The following is a 26,247-nucleotide window of genomic DNA, read 5'->3' on the forward strand; positions in this document are numbered from 1 at the left end:
GCTTGATTCCGTTCTGGGAAGGACATGGCTTTTGTAGTTCGAACTGGACTGTTCCCATGGGGCAACAGGGTCAGAGCTGATTTGCATATCGCCATTGTCTAACCCAGGGTGGTGTGGAGTGCAAAAAAACGATGGATTTGGGCCCAGATCTTTGGACTGGGTTGAGTGTGTGACATTGATCCACATTCGGTCCATCACCTGTTGTATTTGCATATTCTGCCCTAAGTGCGCTGGGGATGCCCAGACGTGGGTCCCAGGCACTCCACACCACTGGAGTCAAGCTAGCCGGGCTGATGAGAGGTGTTACCTCGAAACCGGTCCGGTCCTCGGATGCTTGACTCCGTTCTGGGAAGGACATGGCTTTTGTAGTTCGGACTGGACTGTTCCCATGGGGCAACAGGGTCAGAGCTGATTTGCATATCGCCATTGTCTAACCCAGGGTGGTGTGGAGTGCAAAAAAACGATGGATTTGGGCCCAGATCTTTGGACTGGGTTGAGTGTGTGACATTGATCCACATTCGGTCCATCACCTGTTGTATTTGCATATTCCGCCCTAAGTGCGCTGGGGATGCCCAGACGTGGGTCCCAGGCACTCCACACCACTGGAGTCAAGCTAGCCGGGCTGATGAGAGGTGTTACCTCGAAACCGGTCCGGTCCTCGGATGCTTGATTCCGTTCTGGGAAGGACAGGGCTTTTGTAGTTCGGACTGGACTGTTCCCATGGGGCAACAGGGTCAGAGCTGATTTGCATATCGCCATTGTCTAACCCAGGGTGGTGTGGAGTGCAAAAAAACGATGTATTTGGGCCCAGATCTTTGGACTGGGTTGAGTGTGTGACATTGATCCACATTCGGTCCATCACCTGTTGTATTTGCATATACCGCCCTAAGTGCACTGGGGATGCCCAGACGTGGGTCCCAGGCACTCCACACCACTGGAGTCAAGCTAGCCGGGCTGATGAGAGGTGTTACCTCGAAACCGGCCCGGTCCTCGGATGCTTGATTCCGTTCTGGGAAGGAGATGGCTTTTGTAGTTCGGACTGGACTGTTCCCATGGGGCAACAGGGTCAGAGCTGATTTGCATATCGCCATTGTCTAACCCAGGGTGGTGTGGAGTGCAAAAAAACGATGGATTTGGGCCCAGATCTTTGGACTTGGTTGAGTGTGTGACATTGATCCACATTCGGTCCATCACCTGTTGTATTTGCATATTCCGCCCTAAGTGCGCTGGGGATGCCCAGACGTGGGTCCCAGGCACTCCACACCACTGGAGTCAAGCTAGCCGGGCTGATGAGAGGTGTTACCTTGAAACCGGTCCGGTCCTCGGATGCTTGATTCCGTTCTGGGAAGGACATGGCTTTTGTAGTTCGGACTGGACTGTTCCCATGGGGCAACAGGGTCAGAGCTGATTTGCATATCGCCATTGTCTAACCCAGGGTGGTGTGGAGTGCAAAAAAACGATGGATTTGGGCCCAGATCTTTGGACTGGGTTGAGTGTGTGACATTGATCCACATTCGGTCCATCACCTGTTGTATTTGCATATTCCGCCCTAAGTGCGCTGGGGATGCCCAGACCTGGGTCCCAGGCACTCCACAACACTGGAGTCAAGCTAGCCGGGCTGATGAGAGGTGTTACCTCGAAACCAGTCCGGTCTTCGGATGCTTGATTCCGTTCTGGGAAGGACATGGCTTTTGTAGTTCGGACTGGACTGTTCCCATGGGGCAACAGGGTCAGAGCTGATTTGCATATCGCCATTGTCTAACCCAGGGTGGTGTGGAGTGCAAAAAAACGTTCGATTTGGGCCCAGATCTTTGGACTGGGTTGAGTGTGTGACATTGATCCACATTCGGTCCATCACCTGTTGTATTTGCAGATTATTTATTGGCAGCATACAGAATATGGTGGTATTGCATTATTTTAATAATTTTTTATAATGTTCTGGAGTATTGAAATAGTGTTGCTTAACAAGCATTTCCATGTGTAAGTGAATACTGCTTTATATTTGCACTCCTCCCACAAGAAATACCCACTGGTCTTCCAGTGCATATCTATCTATCTATCTATCTATCTATCTATCTATCTATCTATCTATCTATCTATCTATCTATCTATCTATCTATCTATCTATCTATCTATCTATCTATCTATCTATCTATCTATCTATCTATCTATCTATCTATCAATCTATCTATCTATCTATCTATCTATCTATCTATCTATCTATCTATCTATCTATCTATCTATCTATCTATCCTTCACAGCACATAAAAGTAAGTGTTGCAGTAGTGAACTACAGGTCCTGACGAAAGCCTGGAGAGGCTGAAACATGTTGACCAATTAAACATCTATGGTAAATAGCAAATATTTTCACTGCTATTCTCACTCTGCTTTTAACTATACCGTCTTGATGGGCACATGTAATAAAGTTTTCTTATTGACATGAAGATAGGTATTTTTAATCACGTTGAGCACTATCCTCTTCTCTTACACTTTTTCTTAGCACTGCAACTAAGCCTTATCAGCATTCATACTCTGTCATCTGCCTTGGTTGAGGGTTCAACCATTGGGTCCTAAGCTTGCCTCAAGGTTCATCTGAGGAAGGGCATATTGGACACCAATTTTTCAAACAAAAAACCCCAGATGACGAAGTTCCACTATTGAGTGGGCTGATGGGTACCTTTCTATGGGTTCATAATCTTTTTCTGGACTGAGTTCTTCTTTAGAACTATATTTCTATATTCACTTCTTCTCTGTGTGTCTCCTGTAGAATAAGAATCCTTGTTCTGTTCCAGTTACCTGTGTAGAACACTCAATAGGCTCTGCATTGTGTTTGGATTAACGATAGACCCTCGATGATACCAATATGTTAATTCTGAATTGTGTATTTTTAAGCATTGTACTGCATCTATACTTCATCATGTCATATTGGTCCTGTATCAGTTTAATAATAGGTACCTTGACATTTTTCCTGATCTATGGCACACCATTGTTGTCACCCACTAAGTATATCAAGCTGATATTTTCCACTGGAAAATCTTGCCCCCTCCATAAGAGGATAGTGGTAAGATGCCTACAGTATTGCACACTTGACACAACCTTCACTTGTGTAGAATTTTACTTTATAACTTTCACCGGGATCTCAACTTTTCTCTTTTTAGACTTGGATCTTTTAGTAGGTTCACCCATAAACTTTTTGCCTTTTCTGTGACCTGATATTAGTAGTTTTTGGCCTCTGCGCACTTTAGCACTGTGGCCTAGTGTAAAGTGCGTGCACGCTCTGAGTGCGTATGGTAAGTTTGGCCTGCCCTCCCATAGGAATGCATAGTGGATATGTGTGTCCCTGGTAATTCCTGGTATGAGAGGAGTGCAGGAGCAAGTTTAGTATGTATGAACTTATGAGAATAAATGCTGCACAATGGTGTGCGCAGATGTATGGTGACTGGTGGAGAAATGCCACTTTTGGCAGTTGTCGTTTCTGTGTGCTGTGTGTCTGCCTGCCTGATGTGAATTGCATGTCTGGCTTGTGAGTCACAGGTGCTTGATGGTGTGGGTCCAGGAGCCAGGATGAGTCTGCCCAGTGGTGAATAGAGAGAGGAGAGGGAGGAGTTACACCTGGGACCTGAATAGGGCTGAGCCTTCTCTCCACAATGCTGTGTCCACCCCCTGTAGTGTGTCTGATCCCTTAGCCCCCATCTAACAAAGGAGAGAGGAGCTGAGCAAAACAATGTTCTCCAAAGCTACCCTATACCAGTTCTAACTGGTATCCCTTAACCCTGTGTTGTGACACAAAGGGAAATTAAGTATAAATATAGGGGTTGTGAACCCATGAAAGTGGTCTGTTGGTGCTTTTGGGTGCTGTTCCTGACTTGCAGGAGGGCCTGCTGCTGGGCTGCAGGAGAAACCGCCACTAGGGACTGCCTCCCCGCTGGAGGGCCCTGTGAGCTGGCCTTCCTGGGCCCAGCCTATGCCCCACCCTTCATCTTAAAAGACTTCCCTGGACTTTGGTCTGCAGCACCTGTGAGCGCTTTATTTTTCATTTTTAAGAGCGCTTCACTTTTGGGCTTGTGAGCGCTGTATTTCAGCCCCACGAAGACTGCTTGTGGCCTGCAGCGTGAAGCTGCACCGTGTGGGAGTCCCCTACGGGGCATGGGTCAAGCGGGAGCCCACCCCACGTTATCGCCGCTTATTGGTGCTAAAGAACCGAGGGGCAACCCACCCCATATCGGTGCCTTGAGGGTGGGTGCCCACCCCGCAGTGTTGCCTTTTTGGGGGGGGGGGAGGCACTGGTGCCAATCCCGCCGCTACATTTAATTTCAGCGAAGGCGGGAACCCACCCTGCGCTTCGGTAAAGAAGAAGCCACAACTAAGTCACCGCCGCGGCCCGATTGTTAAGACCCGACCCGGAAGCCAGGCAGAGCACGCCTGATTCCGGGCGGGTCCAAACCCAGAAGCAGCAGGCCGGCCAATAGCAGCGCAGCCCCCATGAAGTCCCGGTCCCTGAAAGGGGGACCGGGTGAAAGAGGATATCGCTGCAGCTGTGTCACAGAGCAGAAGGACTCCTGTAGAGAGGTCTGCAGGGATAAGGGAAGCACGCAGAGAAGCCGCCAAAGGGCTACTGTTGTGGATGGCGGGGCTCCCGTAAGGGGAGGAGAACCCCAAATGTGCAGCAGACGGTGGAGAAGTGAGGCGGAGTGGGGCCTCAGGCACATGTTGGTGCCTACCCCACCGCATTAGAGTTCCCGCATTGCAACCGGAGAAAGGAGACCAGAGGACGCACCCCTCAAGAGAGGAACTGAGTCTCCAAGCAGCCCTGGTGAGTAGGGGATGCTGTTGAGGGACTGCTGGTGCTGGGAGTGGTCCCTGAAGTGTCTGTGCTGGTCTCTCTCCACAGCAACACCGCAGCTGTGGGCCTCTGCACCTACTGGGCAATTGTTTTATTCCAGAGTCCCTGAGTGGGACTCCAACGTACATCTGGTTGGTGCTCCTTTCTTTCCCAGCTGCCCTGTACAACATTGGGCAGCTGCAACATTTGCCCCCATTGTTCTAAGAGCCCCAGTGGGAATTCAGTAGGCACAGTGGTGCCAGCCCCATTCTTTTCCTCCAGCCATTTTCTGTTAGAGTCCCAGTGGGGGATAGAGGGCACAGGGAATGCCAGTGCCCATCCTTTTGATTTTACAGCTACCCAGCAATTAGTGGGCATCTGCCACGTTTAGGTTGTGAAATTGCAAACTTTTACTTTGATGCATGCGCACACAGCACTGCCATTCTGGACGGTGGGCATTTGGAAAGGCCCCTGTGAGAAGCCAGTTGGCCTGGGGTCTGTTTCTGTGTGTGAGGCCCTGATTACTGCGTAATGTGTCTATACTGGTGATACCTATGCCTAATGTGATTTAGTGTTTATGAGGTTGGTGCATCATGTATTTTATGCCTACTGTGATGGTTATTGCATAGTGTGATTTACGTTGCAGGATCTAGGCCTCAGTTCAGTATTTCACCAGTAGTTACTGGTTGTGCTCTACATTTACTATTTGTGCTACAATTACTGGTTGTGTTCTACGTCTATGATAAATCTTACTGTTACTATTTCTACTGAGTGATGATTCTGACAGTTGTTCATGTGGCCCTGTCATATGTATATAACCCCCTATAAATACTGCCCATTGCCAGTTGGCACGGTGTACATTGCATGATTACTATTCTAATGTGTTTCTTATAATACAAAGGCTATTTTTATATATAACCTTCTGTGGAGTTCCTTTTGTGGTACGCCTAGTGTGTTGATGCTGAGTGTGTGTGTGTTGCGCACACGCTTTACACATTGCCTCCGGGATAAGCCTGACTGCTCGTGCTAAGCTACCAAGGGGGTGAGCAGGGGTTATCCTGGAGTATAACTCCTCTGCCCTGACTAGAGTGGTGGTCTCTCCCTGGCTTTGGCGCAAGTCTTAGACAACCAGTTCAACTGTTCTTGCATACATTTGATCCAAGTGTGGTTCTGTGTTCATCATGTTTTGAATGTGTTTACTACAGACAGCAATAACTCACTGAGAGGCACATTTAGAGCCTCTCAGAATTCTTAAAGGGTTTGGGAACCTGGATTTCCTGGGTGTGTCCTATTTTACGGATGACACGATGCCCTCGTCTAGGAACCTATCAATGTGTACAATTTCCTCAAGGTTAGTCTCATTGCCATAATAATTTTTTCATTGTGGGACATTTGGTTCTATAGTCAAAAGAAATAGGAAACATGAAGTACATTTTCAGACTATATTATATTATTCAAAAAGGTATTTCTTCTTAGCAGATGTTAGGAATTGGTCTAAGAGAGCATTTAATTGAAGAGAGTTTTGACATGGAAGGATAGCATTTAGCCTTTATCAGGTGGTAGCCACGCCCTTTCCTTCTTATATCAATGATAAGTACAATGGACTGAGGTGCCCATTTGGGGTATTAAACATCTGTGAGAAAGCTTCCAGAAATTGTTCAGTTTAATAGTAGAAATGTTCAGATTAAAAAATTATGCAGATCAAGACATGTGGCACGCCTGTTAACTGTATGTGTAGCTGTGAATGCCTAAACACATGTACACTAATATATGTTACCACCCCCTGAGCACACGGATACAATAGCCAGTATTATCTCAACTGTATTGTAGTTGCACAAAAGATTAACTGGCAAGCCACAATGTATCAACATGATTCAAGTCCATTCATCAAGTGATTGTAGTCACTTTAAATCTTCAAAAGTTTATTCCGGTCAGATTTTTCTGTATATTCGGTGCATCAGTCTCTGTGTATAGATGGTACATCAGCCAACACGTGTTTCGTTGTGTAATAATACAACACATAGACTTCCTCAGTGCTGCAACCAAATAAACATTGCCCATAATTAAAATAAATTCTCCATATGGCAAGAAATGAAGAGAAATTTTAGTACCCTTCACCTAGAAAAGATATCATGCAGAACATATTATCGTGTAGGCACTTCCTGTGAGAAAGGAAGTACATTTACAACACAATTAGGGTTTGAAGGTTGCACTCAAAGTATATGTGAGTACCTTATAACCCAGTAGAAATCAACGTAGAATTAGTAAGGTATATTCACCTCGGAATATATAATTTATCCTGGATGTTTAACTTCCGCGTCTTGTTACCAGGTAAATCGTCTAAATAACAAAATAGGTGCAAACAATTGTCACCAAACACGGCTTCTGTGTGTCAATCATCACATTATCACAATAGCCTCCAAGATTCTTATCAGAAGTCTAGTACAACTATATTAAAACCCTTTTATGAAATGCCATGTTTATATCTTCTTTGAGAAGATTATCCTGTACCTGTCATGAACTCATGACAAAATATCTCAATCCACATTATATAGATAAATACCCTCGTTTTTGCCAAACCAAGTTGGTACGCACGCTTACAACTGTTATCCATAGTATAGTGTGTGGAGTAGCACTCACCAAAATTATCAAAAACACACAAATTCAATATTCTTCACAAATAATCCAATCCCTTCTTGGTCCTTCCTAAAAAGACAGAGCAACGAATATATCCTATTCCTTATTTATAGCTATAGTCCATTTTGCCAATAATACATTCAAATACTTGCTCACCTTCTTATAATATTCACACAAAGTAGTTTCCTTAGGTCAAGTAAGATTCAAATTCCTGTAATTTCTAAAAACACAGTATATACATTAACATCTTATCTCTTAAACACAGCAATAATACGAAAAATCGATGCGTGCCATAACTCACCACACTAACTAACTTCGAATACGATTTGAGGACGAGCGCTGTAAAATAAAGAAGTAAAGTCACCATCTAAACAGTAAATCATGTGTTCGCCTATCTAATCTATTGTCCTATATCTTAGCCTGTCTGTATAGTACTCTCCTTTCGTCTTCAATCAACTCGTCTGCTCACAATAAGGTGTTGTATGTCCCAGTTTAATCATAATAGATAAAACAAAAGTCGGAGGACTATAATCGCCAAAAGTCACTGTAACAACCAAAACATATAATCACTGCCGTGCTTCTTCATCCTAAGTCTAATAAACTTGTTACCTTCTACTGGCTTACCCAATATCTGTGTCATAAAGTCGTGTCCTCCACCAATTCGACCTCCTCCTGATAAATAATATAAGAGGAGATGCTTTAAGATCCCATATTTGTACGAAGATAATATTACATAAAGTTGGGGATAGAGTAATTGCCACAAGAGAATACCTTGAAATTAGCAGCAACTATCCTCGCTGCTCGTCGGCGTTCTGCGTAAGCGCCATATTTGAATATCTATTTATCCCATTTCATGGCGGGCGCCATCTTGTAATGGTAATTTCCTCCAGAATTATGCTAAGGATGTTCGTAAACTAGACAAGCTATTCTAACTACAGCTTCCACACTTATAATAATAGTATATTTAATCTTGGTGGTCTAGTTTCGATAATAGCACTCACGTGATGGTCACACTATAGTCAAAATTGTCGCAAATTCTATCAGCGTCCTATTGCTACACATTTCGGTATATAATCAAAGCTCTTCCCAAACTAATAAAAATAAGCTGTATCTAAATCTCTGAAACAATATATATATGTGCCAATCAATGCTATCTACAAAACCGAACGAGTCTAGTATGTTGATCCTATATAGCTTCAATCCATTACGATACTCCAAGACACCGTTTCTCCCTGTGCACCCATCAAAATATTTTAATCAATCTTAAGGGTAGTGTACATAACGGTTGGTCAAGCAACCAACTTAGGAATCCTATAGTCTTCTATGTCCTAACAATATTAGTAAGGAAAAATTGAGGTAAAGAATAGGAGAAAGAGGTGTGCCCGTGTATGCCAATAAAACCTAGGTATTTATACAGTGCTAAAAGTCCTATCTAATGTCAGAACAAAGCATTTATACATTATCCAAATTACCATATTTGTTGGAAATGTACATATGTTCATGTGAGCTGTCACGAGCGCTCAGGTGTGTCTGGTAGCTCGTGACAAGCTCGTGCATTGGGGACACTGTGTTGTCCTTTGAATGTGTAGAATGTGGGGAGTTAAGGCTGGGGACTGTTATCATTATTACGGACTTGGAACTGAAGACGAGAGGGACTGAATAAACTCCGTCTATCTTCTACTACCTTCCTGCGTGATTATTGACTTCCCTACAATATTACCATATTTTACGTTAATTATCACAACTACAATTTCTTACTGCATCATATCTCTTCTTCATTGTATTCAAATAATTCTCATAACGTTGGATCCTCAATATGGTTAACTATAAAGATAAAGCATTCAATCCCCATTAGTAACACGTAATTAATTTGTCTGAAGGTTATACTCAAAGTTCATAATTACTATTAGCAGAAATTAAAGCAACATATATAGGTATGCATTACCATCTATTAATATATACATGTTTCATGGCTAAACAAAGTCATAGCACATATACATGATTAAACATGACACTTAAACACTTAAGTCTTAATCTGATACTGCTGTCACTCTTGTCCCAAATAATATTGATACTCATTATCAATATTGAGACCCCTCTCTACCGCCTTCAGCTTCATGATCCAGATCACTTCTCTCCGTCTCAATCTTAATTGTCTATTACCCCCCTGGGGGCTTGTGTAACATGGTCAATCCCATGGTAACTAAATTGATGCTGTTGTTGATTATCATGATTATGTACACTATGGGCAGCAATCGGATATCTGGTATCTCCATTCTTCCATGCTCGGAAGTGCTCCATCATCCTGTCTCTCAACCTTCTAATTGTGCTCCCCACATAGATTTGACCACATGTACATGATATCACATATACTACAAACGTCGATTCACAATTGATAAATGTATCAATCTCATATGTTTTTGAGCCATTGTAGCTGAAGTGCAATACTATTGTCTTAGCCCATCTACACAAATTATATCGTCCACATTTGTGGAAACCCTTAGTTGCAGATGTCAACCAAATTTTCTTCGCCTTGTTTGGATAACTCGTGCTCAAATCATTGGCCAATGTTTTATCTAATGTGGAGCTCCCGATAGGCTTTAAGTATCCATATTCTGTACATGTACACTAATGAACACTCAGTGGGTGTATTCTTTAGCATATTCCCACATCCTCTAGTGAAAGTGTTCAATCAGCCAGGGTTGGGTACTCGATTAGGGCAGAGGAGCGCACGCCCCTCTGTCACTACTTCAACAAAAACAGGTTTTAAATCTGTTTTATTATTGCTGACGGGTCTTGGGGGCAGGTCTAGACGATGCTGGTGGGGGAGTGGTGCGTTCTTCCTTCACTGCACATGAGGATTAGGCCATCCAAACCCTCATTTTCAGTGAAGCTCTCTCCAGCCCCAGCTGCCTTGCTGGGGCTGGAGAGAGCAGGCACAGGCTCCCAGTCTGCCTGGGAGTGCAAGTTGCCAGGGCTCATGCCAATCTTGATGCTGCTTTAAAACAGAGTCATGATTTGCTGGAGTGCAGTCTGGGAGCCTGTGCCCAGAAGAAGGAATAGAGTGATGCGGCAGGCAGCGGCGACGTTCAAGGTAAGTAATTGTTTTATTATTAGTTTCTTTTTTTTCCCCATCAACTCCCCTCCCAACCTTTTTCCTCCGGACCACCCAGCCCAACCACTTTGGCAGGGGTTGGGCCGATACTGCAATCTGCTGTTTTTATGGGGTCTGCTGACTCAATGCTGTCTTTCATAAGGATATTTTCCACTTACTGTTGGGTTGCCACTTCCAAATATCTATCTCATACTTACGACGTGTGTCCTCACTTCAGTTCTCTAGGTAAATCAGAGCCAGCTAAGAACACACTGATGTGAAATTATTCATTTGGGTGACAGTGCAACATTTTGATATTATTGTATCCAAATATCTACATGATCTCCCATTGTGAGAGCTTGGCTTTCCATAATGTCCCATATTTTGCAGCTAACGAGAAAGGAGAGTAGGACCCCATGTTGATAACGATTGAAGTTTTTTCACTTGGACAGAATATATACTTTTTCCTGTGCGAGTGGCTGCTATTCAGGATTCAAGAATACAGGTGTCTTTACAGAGAAACCACATCCCCTCTTCCTCTATTTAACAGGGACTATTGATGTATTTTACCATTGATGTGTGTTAAATTGCACTATTTAGGTGTAGCTTATATGTTTGATTAGCCAGTACACTTTAGTTTGTTCATTTCTGTACCTATATATAGTTAAATGTCCAAAATACACATGCCACAACTAAATCATGCTGAACCCATTCAATCGACGGCCAAATGATTTTTTTTTACAGTTTTTGAAGGGGATAATTGCAGGCGCAAAGTCAATCATCGGAAAAAAATATCTTATTTTTCAGTCTCTTTATAAAGCTGAACCCATATACCAACACATGTCAAAATGAATTTCCAAATACCTGCTATAAAATATGTTTAATATGTCATGCATACATCTTATAAAGTCATAACTTCTAACTTACTTTAAATTTACTGTTTCGTGATACATATACACACATATATATATATATACATATATATATATATATATATATATATATATATATATATATATATATATATATATATATATATCTTCACTAAAAAAAAGAATAAGTTTCACACCAGTTATAGTTAGCTGGAAATTTTACTGATATAAAACCAATGAGATTCCACGTTATAGTTAGTTGGACTCACTATAACTTGCGCGTGTAATGCATTGCTGATGACATCACATATTACATCACTCATGACATGGTCAGTGACATCACTTTTAGCCCAAACGGCTGAATGGATTTCAACCAAATTTGGCAAAATTGTAGGGACTGGTAGCCCGATGTGCCTTTGCTATGTCTCAAGATATGTGCTCCAGTGGATTTTGAGTAATTTAGGTTCAAAAAAATATATATATCTGTAAGCGCGCCTCGGTAAGCGCTCCGGGGAGCGCCCCGGGCACGACACGCGAGGTGCGCACGGAAATCTGATTGGCTCTTGGGTGTCTGTAAACATTCGAAACAGTCCGGAGCGGGTGCCATCTTGTGTCTCGGTAGTATCGAGACACAAGAGGTGGCCAAAACAAAGGGGGAAATGACCATAAGGGGGCAGGGTAGATCCCCCCTGACCCCCTAGGTTTGATGTGGGGGCTTAAGTACGTGCACCGGGGAGCGTACCATGAGGAAAAATGAATGATAGAGTTTTAAAAAAATTTAGCCTTTTTTTAGAAATTGGAGGTAGTTCTAAAAAGAACTGTTTTTTTTCTTCATTTTGTTTTATATTTTTTATATTGTTTTTTTGAACATTTTGTACTTTTTTTGGATTTTTTGAACAGTTTTAGATTTTTTTTGTATTTTTCATGGGGGAAAACGAAAAAACAGGGAATTGAAAATGGCTCAACTGGAGCAAAAAACTAAAAGAAAAAAAATAGGGTTGATTGGGGCATTTATGGTTGTCCCCAGCAAGGACAATGAGCTTTACGCTCTGTTCTCCGTAGGAGATGGTCTTCCCACAATATTTACAGATAATTATGAAATCTGCAAATCGGGGCTGAATGCACAGCATCGTCTCACTTTCCTCTGGTGCAGACGCAGTGGGTTGTTTCCTTTTTGAGCTGGTTCTTGTTGATCGGGGAGGGTTACTGGCCAGTTCCCTCATTTCTGCAGCAGAATAGTTTATAGGATGTTTGCGCTGCATGTGGCATATCATTGTGTAGTTCCCAAATGAATATTTTTTATTTGGGTTTCCCCTGGAAAGTTCCATGCCACAAATTTTGCAACTGACCTTGGGTGCATTTACTTTTTTTCCCCCGCTGGGAGAGTAAAAAACTCCCAAATAATGTGTGGTCTTAGCTGGTATGGGGTATTGTGTTCTTGCAGCCATCTTGAACTCCCCTACTCCTCCTCCTCCTCTTCCTCTTCTTGAAGACCACAAATTATATCTTGAGGAGGTCCTTTTGGTGGTTGTGGTGGTGGTGGTGCAGATGCACCAGCTGCTGCTACTACTGAAGCCATTATTTTGAGCAAAAAAGTAGAGAGAGCTACAAACAGGTCATTTTCAGGTCACATGACCCGACGCGCTTACGCTACGTGCCCCGGGTCGCGTCGTGTAAGTGCGTCGGATGTTTACGTTGCGCGATCGTATTCGCACGAGTGCTTCCGGGTGCACTTACGCCGTGCGTATCACGCGGATGCGGCTACGCGATACGTCACGATCATGTTTTCGTTCGTGATATTGGCGCTTACGGGACGCTCCCCGGAGCGCGCCCCGGGGCGCTTTATAAAAGTACGCTTTTCGGGGGGCTCACTCATCAAATGTAGAGATACACCTATACATCCTGTTACACACCGACAGTCATCCAAAAGTTACTCACACATGCAAATAAACTTTTGAACATCCATTTATTTGCATATACAGCTATACACACACCACCACCTTACCTCTAAGGAAACTTACACATACTTACTCTCTTAAACAATCATTTATAGAAACACAAACTTATTAAAACAGGAACTCTTACAATCTCTCACTCTCACATATACTCACTTAAATACATCAATACTCACATATACTAGATTAAAACATATGTAGTTACTGATAAAGACACTAGTGAGACAGTCATTCACTCACTAACACACATATATACACACACATCCACCCATACAGTCCTGCACATATGCTGTCTTCAAAAGACATAGAAACAGTGATTCAATCATTGATGCACCTATGTGTTAAGTAACACCCCCACCAAATCATACAGACACTTATACTGATACTAAAAAACATCTAATAACCCATATACACACACATGTAGCTACTCACTAACCCATGCAGCCACTTATACACAAAGTGAAACACTGATACAAACATTTAAATATTTAAACAATTCTCGCTGATATATGTATTCACTAAGATACACTTAATAAGCCAGTTAACCAATCAATTTTTTTTAAAAAAAACATCCATTAAGACACTTATTTAAACATGTATTTTTCCATCGACCTTTACATATACATATATAAAACATATTTATTTTTCAGAAATACACACATTCACTGGATGGTGTCATCAGTGATGTCATGAGTGATGTCACTGACCATGTCATGAGTGATGTAATATGTGACGTCATCAGCAGTGCATTACACGCGCAAGTTATAGTGAGTCCAACTAACTATAACGTGGAATTTCAATGGTTTTATGTCAGTAAAATTTTCAGCTAACTATAACTGGTGTGAAACCTATGGTTTTTTCAGTGAATTTAATAGGTTTTTTTAAATGCTAATTCCTAACTATAACTGGTGTGAAACCTATGGTTTTTTCAGTGAATTTCAAAGGTTTTTTAAATGCTAATTCCTAACTATAACTGTTGTGAAACCTATGGTTTTTTCAGTGAATATATATATATATATACACATACATACATATATATGTGCATATATATATATATATATATATATATATATATATATATATATATACACGTTTATATACTTTAATTATGTTCGTTCAACCTTCCATGCTGAAAGGTGCCAGAATGGGCCATTGTGCTGCATCAAAGAACTGTCACCTATTCAAAGCATCATTGCCAGAGGGTCAAATGAGGCTGCTGGATACAGCCTGAAAAAGCCTCTTGTCAAGGAAATGAACTTGTGAGAATAACACATTTTCTACATCTCAGCAGGAATTGGGAATGGAAGACTCATGTCACATCACAAAGATGACATTACTTTTAGTGCTTATAAGAAAAGGTAATGGGGACATTGATGAAACGTCTTCCTGAAGGATAAGCTAGCACAAAACTACTCCTATTAAACTCATTAAAATATGCCTATTTCTGAGCAGGATATTCATTAAATTCAGAGATATTTTACTCAATGGATATTTAAAAAATACAGATGCATTTTACAGGACAAGATTACTGAATCAACCCTGACGCAATTTGAAGGTGCACATTAACGCTCCGTGTAAAGTAATACTTTAGTCCATTGTCATCGTGGAAGAGGTGTGGCCCAGTGGCCAGGGTGCCTGACTCTGGACTACAGGGTTCACAGTTCGATCCCTGGTGCCGGTGGCAGGTTAGTCCAGCACCAGTAACTCTGGGCAATAGCTAGCTTAAGCTTCCTGACAGCCCCCAGCGCTGGGACACCACTTCGGAGGTAGCTGTGTGCTTTACAAATACTGGTATTATATATCATGATAGGCAACACCCATGGAATCTGAAGCATTCCCAGATTTACGAGAAATTGTAAACCTGGGAATGCATCAGAAACTAATGCCACAATTGGGGTGTGAAAACATTTCTCCTTGTTTTGAAATTGACTGAATTGATTGATTTTGTACAAAAAGGTGTCCCTTCCTACACAAAGCCGAATCAACCCCACAACGCAGGTACCCTCTTACCATTGCGCAAGAATGCCTGTGTTAGCGCATAGCAGCCAATTGTGCACCAGCACAGGAAAAAGGGCAGGAATGCACTGTATCACATAGATACTGCGCATTCCTGCCCTTTTGTTTTGACGCAGGGCAGTGCAGCAAGATTCCTTCTGGCGCTACCCTGCGCCAAATCCTTATAAATGAGGCCCTGCAGGTGCAGAAAAACAGGTGCTTGGATCCACATTGAAAGAGAGCATCCCTTTATGATGACCCTTCTTTCTAGTTGATTCTAACTGATGAACAGCAATAGCAGTACAATAATGTCATCACAAGTATTCTGTCAAGATGTCAGTTCTTGGCCACATATAAACAGCAACTTCCTAACTTAGAGGTCTAATCAAAATAGGTAGTCCCCTGCAAGTTGCTTTATATGTGTAGGGTGCACTTTGTTTAAAAGGAAAGAAAATATTTCAGTAGTGTTGCGTGAAAGTATGGTCAGTCATGATAAAATGTTCATCCTGCAACTTGCCATTATTTAACAACTCTTTCAGTTGATTAACTTAAAGAAATAGTGCGTGAAACGTACTAAATATTGTCTGGCTGTTACATAAAAATTTAGCAAAATTAACGTCTACAACAATGTTCTTGCATGACCAAGTGAGTGCTTTGCCTCCTACTGGTGAGGGAAAACATGGCGGCCGGCTAGGAAGCGGGTCGCAGACGTCCGAGGAGTGGTGATGTCAGGTCGCTTGTAACGGTCTAGCGGTTTAGCAGGTTTCTACAGATCTGGGCGTCGCGGAGAACGAGGACGCTGTGGGGTCACAGCAGTATCAAGAATTGAGACTCTGTGGGATCACCGCTGCACTACGGAGAGCAGCGGAGCAGGCAATGTCGGCTTATAAGCTGGAGGCAATGGCGGCATAGCGGCATAGTGGCATAGCGGCATAGCGGATCTCCAAAAAAAAACTCATACCTGAGAGGATAGCAAACATAGTGGGCATCACGGCGAGCTACCGGTCCATCTTGGAGGCCGTGTGTAGGCTCGATTCGGCGGATCCACAACGGATGGCGGAGAGCTCAGCTCTGCAATCCGCTGAGAGGGAGGGGGCGGAGTCACGCCATCTACCGGTAGGGAGCTGGGAGAGAGCGGCGTTTGGAGTCAGCAGAGGGAGAAGAGTGCTGGCAAAAATCGGCACACCGACCAGTGGTGGCAGGGGTCAAGGAGTGGAGACCCTTACGTCCAGCCCTCCGCAGCAATGTGGTAGCAACCGGAACAAAGGAGCAGAAGGAGCAGATTTTGGCGTGGAGCAAGTAAGCAGGGGGCTGAAAGAGGGAATCAAAATAACTAGATATCAGTTGAGGAGTAACAGACTGGGGAGGCAGGGTGGTCTGCTGGAAGGGGACAATTCTGACAACTTACAAGGAGGCCCATTCTCTCTTTCAGGCGTGTGCAAGAAGGGTCTTAAAAACGAGGGGAAAAAAACGGAGACATTTTCTAAACCCACGTTCTCACCCTCAAAGAAAGAGAGAAGAAAGAGACAAAAAAAAGAAAAAGCTGGATTTAAGACCCCTATAACCCCCTCACGTAGCTCTTACTTTAAACCTGTCCCTAAGGTTTTGGTGTTGAAACCGGGTTCCACCCCCCAGCTCCAGCCCCATTTAAGGGCTGAAGAGGTAGTAGAGACGGCCGAGCAGGATTGGTCTACCCTCTTATCCTCTAATCCCTTTCAGGTTCTAAACACAGAGATGGAGGTAGAAAATGCTCTAGGCCCGATACAGACCCAGTAGAGACTCTTACTAATCAGATATTTCAAACTAATACATTAGAACTAGCAGTGGGGAGTCCAATTGTGGTTCCAGTTGAACTGCAAGGGGGTGTAGGAGTCGATATATTTATGAAAAGAGATGAAACGTCAGTCAATGGGGAAAAAAGTCCCTCAGAGGAAATTAGTCCTACACAGCATGAGAGATATGCCTCAGCGGACTTGACCGTTATGGATCTTTTAAGGAAACTGGAGCAAGATATTCATTTAGGCTTTGAATCCTCTAAAAAGAATCAAGAGCGTATTAGCGCTACATGCACTTTGTTAGAGGACAAGATCGACAAATTAACCATACGTGCAGGCCAGATGGAATCTGAGATAAAAATGGTACACGGAAGAGTGTTGGACAACCGCAAAGAGATAGAGACATTATACTCTCAGGATAGAGAACTAGATGAAAGGGTAGAAAGATTGGAAAATATGCAAAGGCGAAACAACCTCAAAATTCTTAAACTTCCAGAAGGGAAAGAGGGAACAGACATAAAGACTTTTGTGGTGCAAATGCTAAAAAAAGAGTTGTCATTAGATGAAACTGAGGAGTTGTTGGCCCAAGACATTCAACGAGTACATCGCGATCCCTTTAGGCTAAATCCAGATCGGGTAAAGCCAAGAAAAATTCTAATTAACTTTGCAACATACTCACTGAAGGAAAAAATTTTGCAACTTGCTTTAAAGAAAAAGTCTATTTTGATAGATGGAGCTTCAGTGGATATTAGGTCGGATCTATCCCCAGCCACGGCTAATAGGCAATGGGAGATGGGAAAACGGCTGACACCCTTAAGGGAGGTAGGAGCTACAGCTCAGTTAAAATTTCCCGCCTTCCTAAAAGTCATGTGGCATAACAAAATGTATACATTTCGTACTGTTGAGGAAGTTGATGCTTTTCTGGATGTCACCCAAGTAGCATAAAAAATAGCTTAGAAATAGAAACCTGAAAAAAAATAAAAAAAAAAATAAAAAATACACATTTAAAAAGTGACATCACCACTGAGACGTCCACTGGCCTGGGCCATGGGAGTAATGGTTGGGTTTTCCGGGGAGGGAATTGAGAGTGTGGGGAGGGGAGGGGAGGGAACAGGGGAAGGGGCAAAAAAAAAAAAATATTCCTCATGAGCTATCTTGCTGTGTCCTAGTCAGTAGGGAAATCTGGGTACTATACGATAAAGATTATGAGCAGGGCTAATAAAAAGGAGCTAAGGTTCCTTACCTGGAACGTTAACGGGCTCCGAGTTAAATCAAGGAGACTACTAATTTTGAAATATTTAGAAGATTCGCCAGCACAGATTAATATTTTGCAGGAAACACACTTAACACGAAAGGAATGTAAGGATATATTCACTACTCAAAAATGGATTGGGAAGGCTATCTACACATCGCAAGACTTGGTTACGAAGGGAGTGGCTATTCTGATTAGAAGAGGATCTGATATAGTTGTCGAAAACAGTTTAGTAGACAGTAGAGGAAGATGGGCGATTTGTAAGTTACGATTGCCAGGAGAAACGCTAGTAGTAGTTGGTTACTATGGCCCGAATACTGATGATCCTACAATCTTAGAGAAAATAGAAGTTGAATTATTGGACTTCTCAGGTAAGATTGTCATGGCAGGAGATTTTAACACAGTATTAGATGCTAAGCTGGATAGAACTGGTAATCCTAGGGCAATAGTGAACAGTAAAATGACTGCTAAAGTGAAGTCACTTATGGCTCAGTTAGGGCTGTGTGATATTTGGCGACTTAAAGCAGCAAAGCAGCCAGGATATACGTTCTATAATAAGAAATATAAACATAATTCAAGGATTGATTTTTTTCTTACAGATATCAGGATGAAAGAGCGAGTTATAAATGTAGAACATATAGGGGCACATTTATCAGATCACTCTGCTGTATGTCTAAATTTAAGCTTGGAACTAGAAGATACGACCCCGGTTTGGAGATTAGATCGCACAATTTTAGCTGATGCAGAAGTCTTAGAGACTCTTAAAGAGGAGATACAAATTTTTTGGGAGATTAACCTGGGATCGGCTAGGGAAGACATAGTTTGGGAAACATGCAAAGCCTTTATGAGAGGTAGAATGGGAGCTCTAGGTGCAAAAAAACGTAGAGTATATTATAGTCAAGTCTCTAATCTAGAAAAAGAGATCCGAGAGGCTGAACTTATTCGAATCTCTCAGGGAGTTACCACCTCAGATGGGTTATGCGAGAAAAAACTCTTAGATTTAAGGGTTCAACTCACTGCAACACTCACTCAAAGAGTTAAGGAGAGATGGGAAGCCAGCCAGTTGGCACACTTTTCATATGGAGAGGGATGTGGTAAGCTACTAGCGTGGAAAGCCAAGAAAGATGCTACATGGAATCAAATTAAGGAGATTAAGAAACCAGGGACAGATCAAGTTATCACAGAAAACAAACAGATTGTAGAAGTGTTTCAGCAATACTTTGCAGATGTTTATACAGAGGATCTCTGTCCAGATAAGGTTGAGATTGATTCCTGGCTGCCTCTAATACCACCCCTTGCAGATGAGGATATGTTGGAATTAAATAAAGAAATAACTCAGGAAGAATTGATGAAAGTCATCAAGGAAGGCAAAAGAGGGAAAGCACCTGGACCAGACGGTCTACCTGTAGAAGTGTATAAAGCTTTAGGAAATACGGTGGTCCCCACTTTGTGTCATCTGTATAATAAAATCTTTAGAGGAGAAGTGGCAATCCCAAGTTCATGGAACGAAGCTACTATTATTTTAATATTAAAACCAGGGAAATCTCCAAAAAGTATGGATGCGTATAGGCCGATTTCACTTTTAAATTGCGACTACAAATTTTTTTCCAAAATCTTAGCTGATAGGCTAGGTAAAATTATTCATAAATTGATTCATGAAGATCAAAGAGGTTTTATCAAGAAGAGGTACTTAAAACATCTTACTTTTTCATTGATAGGTATGATTGATGTAGCCTCTAAATATGAATATCCCTTGGCAGTCATTGCGTTAGATGCTGCCAAGGCCTTTGATCGAGTCAATTTTGTATATTTAAAATCCCTGTTGCACCATCTTAATTTAGGGGATAAGTTCACACAAGCTATTTTTTCTTTGTATTGCGCACCCACATCAAGAGTACTAGTAAATGGAACCCTCACGCTTCCTATCAAAGTAATGCGGGGCACCCGACAAGGATGCCCCTTGTCACCGCTGCTTTTTAACATATATATAGAGCCTCTTGCATGTAAAATCAGAGCTTCAGCAGAGATACCCCCCTTTGCTGTGATGGATTGGTCCAAGAAACTTGGGCTTTATGCGGATGACATTATTGTTTATTCTCCTGATTTAGTTGGAACTTTGGAAAATTTAGTGGATACGACAAAGGAGTTTGGCAAGATCTCTGGATATCAGTTAAATCAAGACAAAACTGAAATAATGACTTGGAATCTTGATATTGAAGGTGTTAAAACAACAAAAGAGATGAGGTATTTGGGAGTTAGGATTACTCAGAAAATTGAAGATTTGGCAAAAACTAATTATGATAGGGTCAAGAAAGAGGTTGGCGACATGTTAAAAGGTTGGATGAATTTACCCCTGTCATTATACGGAAGATCTAATCTTGTTAAGATGGTGATTGTACCTAAGATTACCTTTTTGTTCGAGACTATTCCGTTGGGCTTTAAAAAGGAATGGCTGGCGAAGCTACAAAGCATGATAACATCGTTTATATGGGCGTCAAAATCCTCTCGAATTTCTTGGAGGAAAATCAGGAGGAAAGTTGAGAAAGGAGGATTGGCGGCTTCAGACATACGAATATATGCATGGGCTTTTTGTTTAAAAAATTGCAGGATGCTGCTGGGTACCCCTGTTAACTCTCAGATTGGAGGCCTTTTTGCGATAATGCTGAAGAGATCAGGTTATCATGAGTTTGGTTTTTTGTATAAGTTTGGAGACCCTAAGTTTTTTAAAAAGGTGAAACTCAAGACGTTGAGAGATCTGGCGGAGACATGGTATAAGATCAGGAAATTATCTAATCTTTCGTATTTTAGCCATAGAGCTCCAATATGGGATTCTCCTGGAGCCCCCTCTTGGACACGAGATCTGCTTGCCTTAAGTTTGAAAAAGGAACCGAATCTGCAAAGGTGGAAGGACTTGTTTCAAGATGGCAATTTAATTCCTTGGGGTAGTTGCCGGCAAAAGTGGGGCTCAGTCTTTTCTAAATATAAATACTTACAGATTCAAAGTTGGGCAAGCCATTTGGAAGTAGAAATTGGAGTGGAAAATGAGTTTGAGTCAAAGTTGGAGACGGGGGCATTCGAGAAGGAAGTAGCTTTCTGGTATTGGCGAATACTAGACATGGAGGATGGAACATTTGATTTGCCAGAGACCCTGTGGAAAGAAAGCTTGCCAAGGATCGCCACAAAAGACCAATGGCAAGTAACTATGTGCATGCTATATAGAATTGTTAAACCGGCAAATCTGAGGCGAAATCTTCTGTTTACTATCCACAGGGCATACTGGTCTCCATACAGGCTTTCTAAATTTAAAGATGGAGGGATTGTTGGATGTCCAAAATGCAAAGCTCCAAATGTCGATGACCTACACATGTTTGTGTCTTGCCCAATTATCAAGAATTTCTGGTTAGATGTGAGTAATTCTCTCTCCAAATCTTTGAATCAACCCATCGAGGTAAGCCCTGAATTAATTATTACTGGGAGAATTGATTTACAAAATAGTTTTTTGAATAATAATGTCAGACTTATTTTTTATGCTATGTTGTTGGCACGTCGAGAGATATGTAAATTGTGGGTCTCACCACTTAGTCCCACTTTATTAGATTGGGTTTTAGCTATGAGGTACACGGCAAAGCTTGATATGCTAGACCGCTCTAAAAGAAACAGAGGATTTTGGTTACCCTTCCTGCAAAAGTTTGGTTAGAATTAATTTTATGTTAAAGTCCAATGATTAAGCCCGTGCCTGTCTCGCTGGTACTTGAAACCATCCTAGTACGATAAAGAGAGTTGGTGGAAGACACACATCTTGGGTCAGGCTGGGAAGAAGGATAGCTTAGAGGAAGGTAGGCCCAGAATATGTGTTGTCTATGCCCCATTACTCTAAATCCAGCATAAGAGATAATAACAGCCCAGAGGCGGATCAGAGAGAAGAAGGGGCGGCAAGACGGCAAATGAGGATAAAAAAAAAAAAACAATGTTCTTGCATACGAGTTAAGTCCTATTGAACGTTACGTTTTGGAAGCGGATCAATTAATTAATGCCAAAATAACAACAAAGGAGCGCACCAATAGAAAATTGCTACAGAAAAGAGAGTGAGCAAGTAGTCAAGCTCATAGTCTACATTGACTGCAAAAGAAACCTTTTTAGGTTGTTTTTAAAGCCCTCACTCACCAAACTGGTTGGTGACATGCTTCATCATTGGGCCCCACCAGGAGTGGCCAAATGCCACCCTGGCATGTACATCTGCCCATTAGGGTTTTAACCCTTTCGCTGCTGATGACGAGCTCAGCTCGTCATCACCCACGGGTGTCGTGTGCTGATGACGAGCTGAGCTCGTCATGAAAAAGGGGAATCTGAATAATTCAGCACAGCGCAAAAATCCCCGCAGCAGCCATGTGGTTAATGTACTGAATGGATTACTACACACTGATCAATGAGTCACTACAAAACTATAACAGGAGTCACAGAGTGTTTGGTGGAAGTGTAAGGATAGAGACTGGGGAATTGAACATATACAAGGCAAGTTTGCAAGTGCATAGAAGACTGCAAGCATAGTCTATAGGAGTTTCAAGCAGTCCATGGCCTCAGGCCTACTTTGCTCCATAATTACTTGGGTACTGACTGGATGATTACAGTTCTGCAAGGAGAGTGCATGACTGAATTTATAACAGCATCGTTTTTAGCACAGTGCATAGATAAGGACATTCTGCTGAATAAGTCAGTACAATACTGAATCAGCAATCACAGAGTGTTTGCTGGAGGTGTAAGGATACAGACTGGGGAATTGAAGGTCTAAAAGACAAGTTTGCCGGTGCATAGAACAGTGCAGGCATAGTCCATAGGCGTCTAAAGCAGTCCATTCCCTAAGGCCCACTTTGCTCCATGAGTACTTGGGTACTGGCTGAATGATTACAATTCTGCAAGGAGAGTGTCTGGCTGAATGTATAGCAGCTTCACTTTTAGAACAGTGTATAGATAAGCACATAGTGCTGTATGGCTCACTACAATACTGAAACAGAAGTGTGAAAGTGTTTAGTGGAACTGTAGGGATACAGACTGGGCAAATGATGTCATAGAAAATTGCCTGAGTGTTGTCATATGTGAGGTCTTAAGCAGTGCATGGCAGAGGCACAAGTTATAGCTATGACTGGTAAAATTCTAGTTTTTTTTGGGTTGAAAATGCACTGCTTGAGACCTCACGTATGACATCACATATAAATATATATATATATATATATATATATATATATATATATATATATATATATATATATATATATATATATATATATATATATATATATATATATATATATATATATATATATATATATATATATATATGCACAAAAAAGAAAAACAATAAAGTAATGCTGTATTTGGGTAAATGTTGAGTACCAACATTAGATTTTAAACTCTAAAAATCACAGACATTTACCAGTTATAGTTATCTCAAGTAGCTATATCTTGTGTTCTAAGGTACCTATAACTTAAGCCCCCACCATACACCATTTCCCTTCAATGAGTTAATTTCAAATGTTTTAATGCTGTTATCAATGAGGCCATAGTAGATGTCATGAGTGATGTAATATGTGTGGTAAGTAGCAGTGCATGGCAAGTGGAGAGTTATAGTTATGTTAGAACCCTTTGAACGCAGTCAACCCCATGCTGAGCACAACATTTATCCGTGCCCTGGGCCCAACCCCCCAAAGACATCCGATTCGACATTGTGCAGGGCCTTCAGACTTGTGTGAGGAGAGGTTGGCCTGAGGGCCAGGTACTGCCCTGCTGCCAATCGTCCTCAGGCTGCCAACCCCGTGGACAGCCATTGATGACACTGGGTAGGGTTGGCCTTTAGGCCCCAGGAATCCCATTTCCAGGGGTTAAAGCAAGTACATTAGGGGGAATGTGAATAGCAGCACCCCCCTAGGCAAGCCTTGATAGGTCCAGGACGCCCCAAATTCCGGGGCCAAATTCAACTAAGGAAGGGGGAGCTCAACCCCCCCAGCCAAAACCTCAATAAGCCCTGAGACCTCCATACTTCAAGGCTGAATTCTAAGGGAACGGGGCATGTGACCGCCTTACCTAAGTCTTATTAGGCCCCGGGGGACCCCGTTCCATGGTCCCAAAGCCCATAAAAAAGGGGAGGGGCCACAGAGCCTACCCTCCCATAGTCTTATTAGACCCTCTGCACCCATGCCCTGGGGTCAAGTAAATGTATTAACACAATGCCACTATGTATACAATGGCTGGCCGTTATAATGATTTTATTATTCATTTTTATGTAAGTGTGATTCTTGTTAATAGTGTGAAAATTTGAAGCTACATTTTATATGTTAAAGTTTAATTGATGTAAATTAACGCAATTTTTATAACATTATTTCTAATAAGGGTTGGTATACTCACCATTCTTGGCTTTGCAGGATTTGTTATCAGACTGCATGAGATACCCTTCCACGCAACTACAGGTATATGACCCAATTGAATTCATGCACTTTTGGCTACATGCTCCGTACACAGCACATTCATCAGAATCTAAAAAAATAGAAGAACACTGTCAGCAAATATACGTATTCATACATACCCTAGTTATTTTGAAAGTAACCCCCATTGTCCAAAAGGAGCAATACATTGCGATTCATATCTAAAAAAAAGCCTCAATTTAAGACTGATGAGAAGAAAACATAAATGTATATTAGTTTGCGTTTTTGCAGTATTCTGCAACTTTCATTTAACAAAAACTAACCCAAAGGCAGCTTATATACAAATGACCCCAAAAAGCTTCAGTCATATCGAGTAATTTTTGATTCAGTATTGGGGTGACCACCTGACATAGCAGGATTTTTTTTATTATTATTTTTTTTATCGAGCAGAAGAATAGGTACAACAAGTGACTTCTAATAATAGAACATAAACATGTTCTTCAGAAAATAATGATGTAGCACTTAGCAGTCTGATCTTAATCTTTAATCAAAATGTAAAATTTCGGACCATGTAATAATGTACAATGGGCGTTCATAATACTTCTATCACCTTAATAAAACACTAAATGCTAACCGAGTTCATTAAAGTGGCTTGACAAAAAAGTGCATTAGTAAGAAAAAATAAAGTGTTTACTATTAGAGTAGAACCAGATTTAAAACCTCTTTTCCAAAGCTCAGTCCACTTTGCTCCTTGTCAAAAACTTGGATCATGGTCTACAACATGTACAAAGAGCAATTGAAAGTGCAACAGTGCTATTTAAGTCTCGACAGTATTTTACAACTTCAATAATATGTTAATACATTGAACAGAGAAAAGTGCATTACTGCTTAAAAAGTTCAATTTAGAACGCGGACCAAATTTTGCTTCAGGACATCTTCATATAGAACAGAAATAGGGTTACCGGAATTTATATGATCTTTTTACAAGTTTGGGTTACAAGCTAAAAAAAAGCTCTAAATGCTCTAACACCTTAGTTCCAATATTGCCAAATGGCATTACATCTTTTGAGTACCCCACCCGCTGTGGATAAGCCTCTTCGAAGTACGTAGTGCGAGATATTTTATTCTTCCAATCCGTGACTGTCGTACTTTGGCAGTCCCCCAATTCTGGGGAAAACAGGTTTGTGCACTCGTCAAAGGTACTGATATAAAATATTGTTGATCATTTATTATTTGTTGGTTCTTTTTAGAGACACCAAGTAATACTAGGGTAGCATAGGGCAGAATTGACCACTCAGTAGCCTGACCAATTGCCTTAAACACTTCCTACCAAGTGAGATGTGTGCATACATAATACATAAAACGTTAGGAGCCAACCTACGCCTTGTTGATGACAATGAAAACAACTTTTGGAAACTGCAAGCTGTAG

The 26,247-nt window shown here is 41.7% G+C and overlaps 1 protein-coding gene across 1 annotated transcript in view; it reads right to left on the bottom strand.

The window, feature by feature from the left end:
• LRP1B (LDL receptor related protein 1B) overlaps positions 1-26,247 on the bottom strand; it is a 3,669,685-nt gene that overhangs the window by 2,766,182 nt on the left and 877,256 nt on the right. The window contains exon 5 of the mRNA XM_086955170.1: positions 24,802-24,930. Coding sequence (XP_086811296.1) covers positions 24,802-24,930 — 129 coding nt within the window. The remainder of the gene's footprint in view (positions 1-24,801; positions 24,931-26,247) is intronic.

This window comes from Lissotriton vulgaris, chromosome 2_1 (genome assembly GCF_964263255.1).
Source record: "Lissotriton vulgaris chromosome 2_1, aLisVul1.2, whole genome shotgun sequence".
In the NCBI taxonomy this organism is placed as follows: Eukaryota; Metazoa; Chordata; class Amphibia; order Caudata; family Salamandridae; genus Lissotriton; species Lissotriton vulgaris.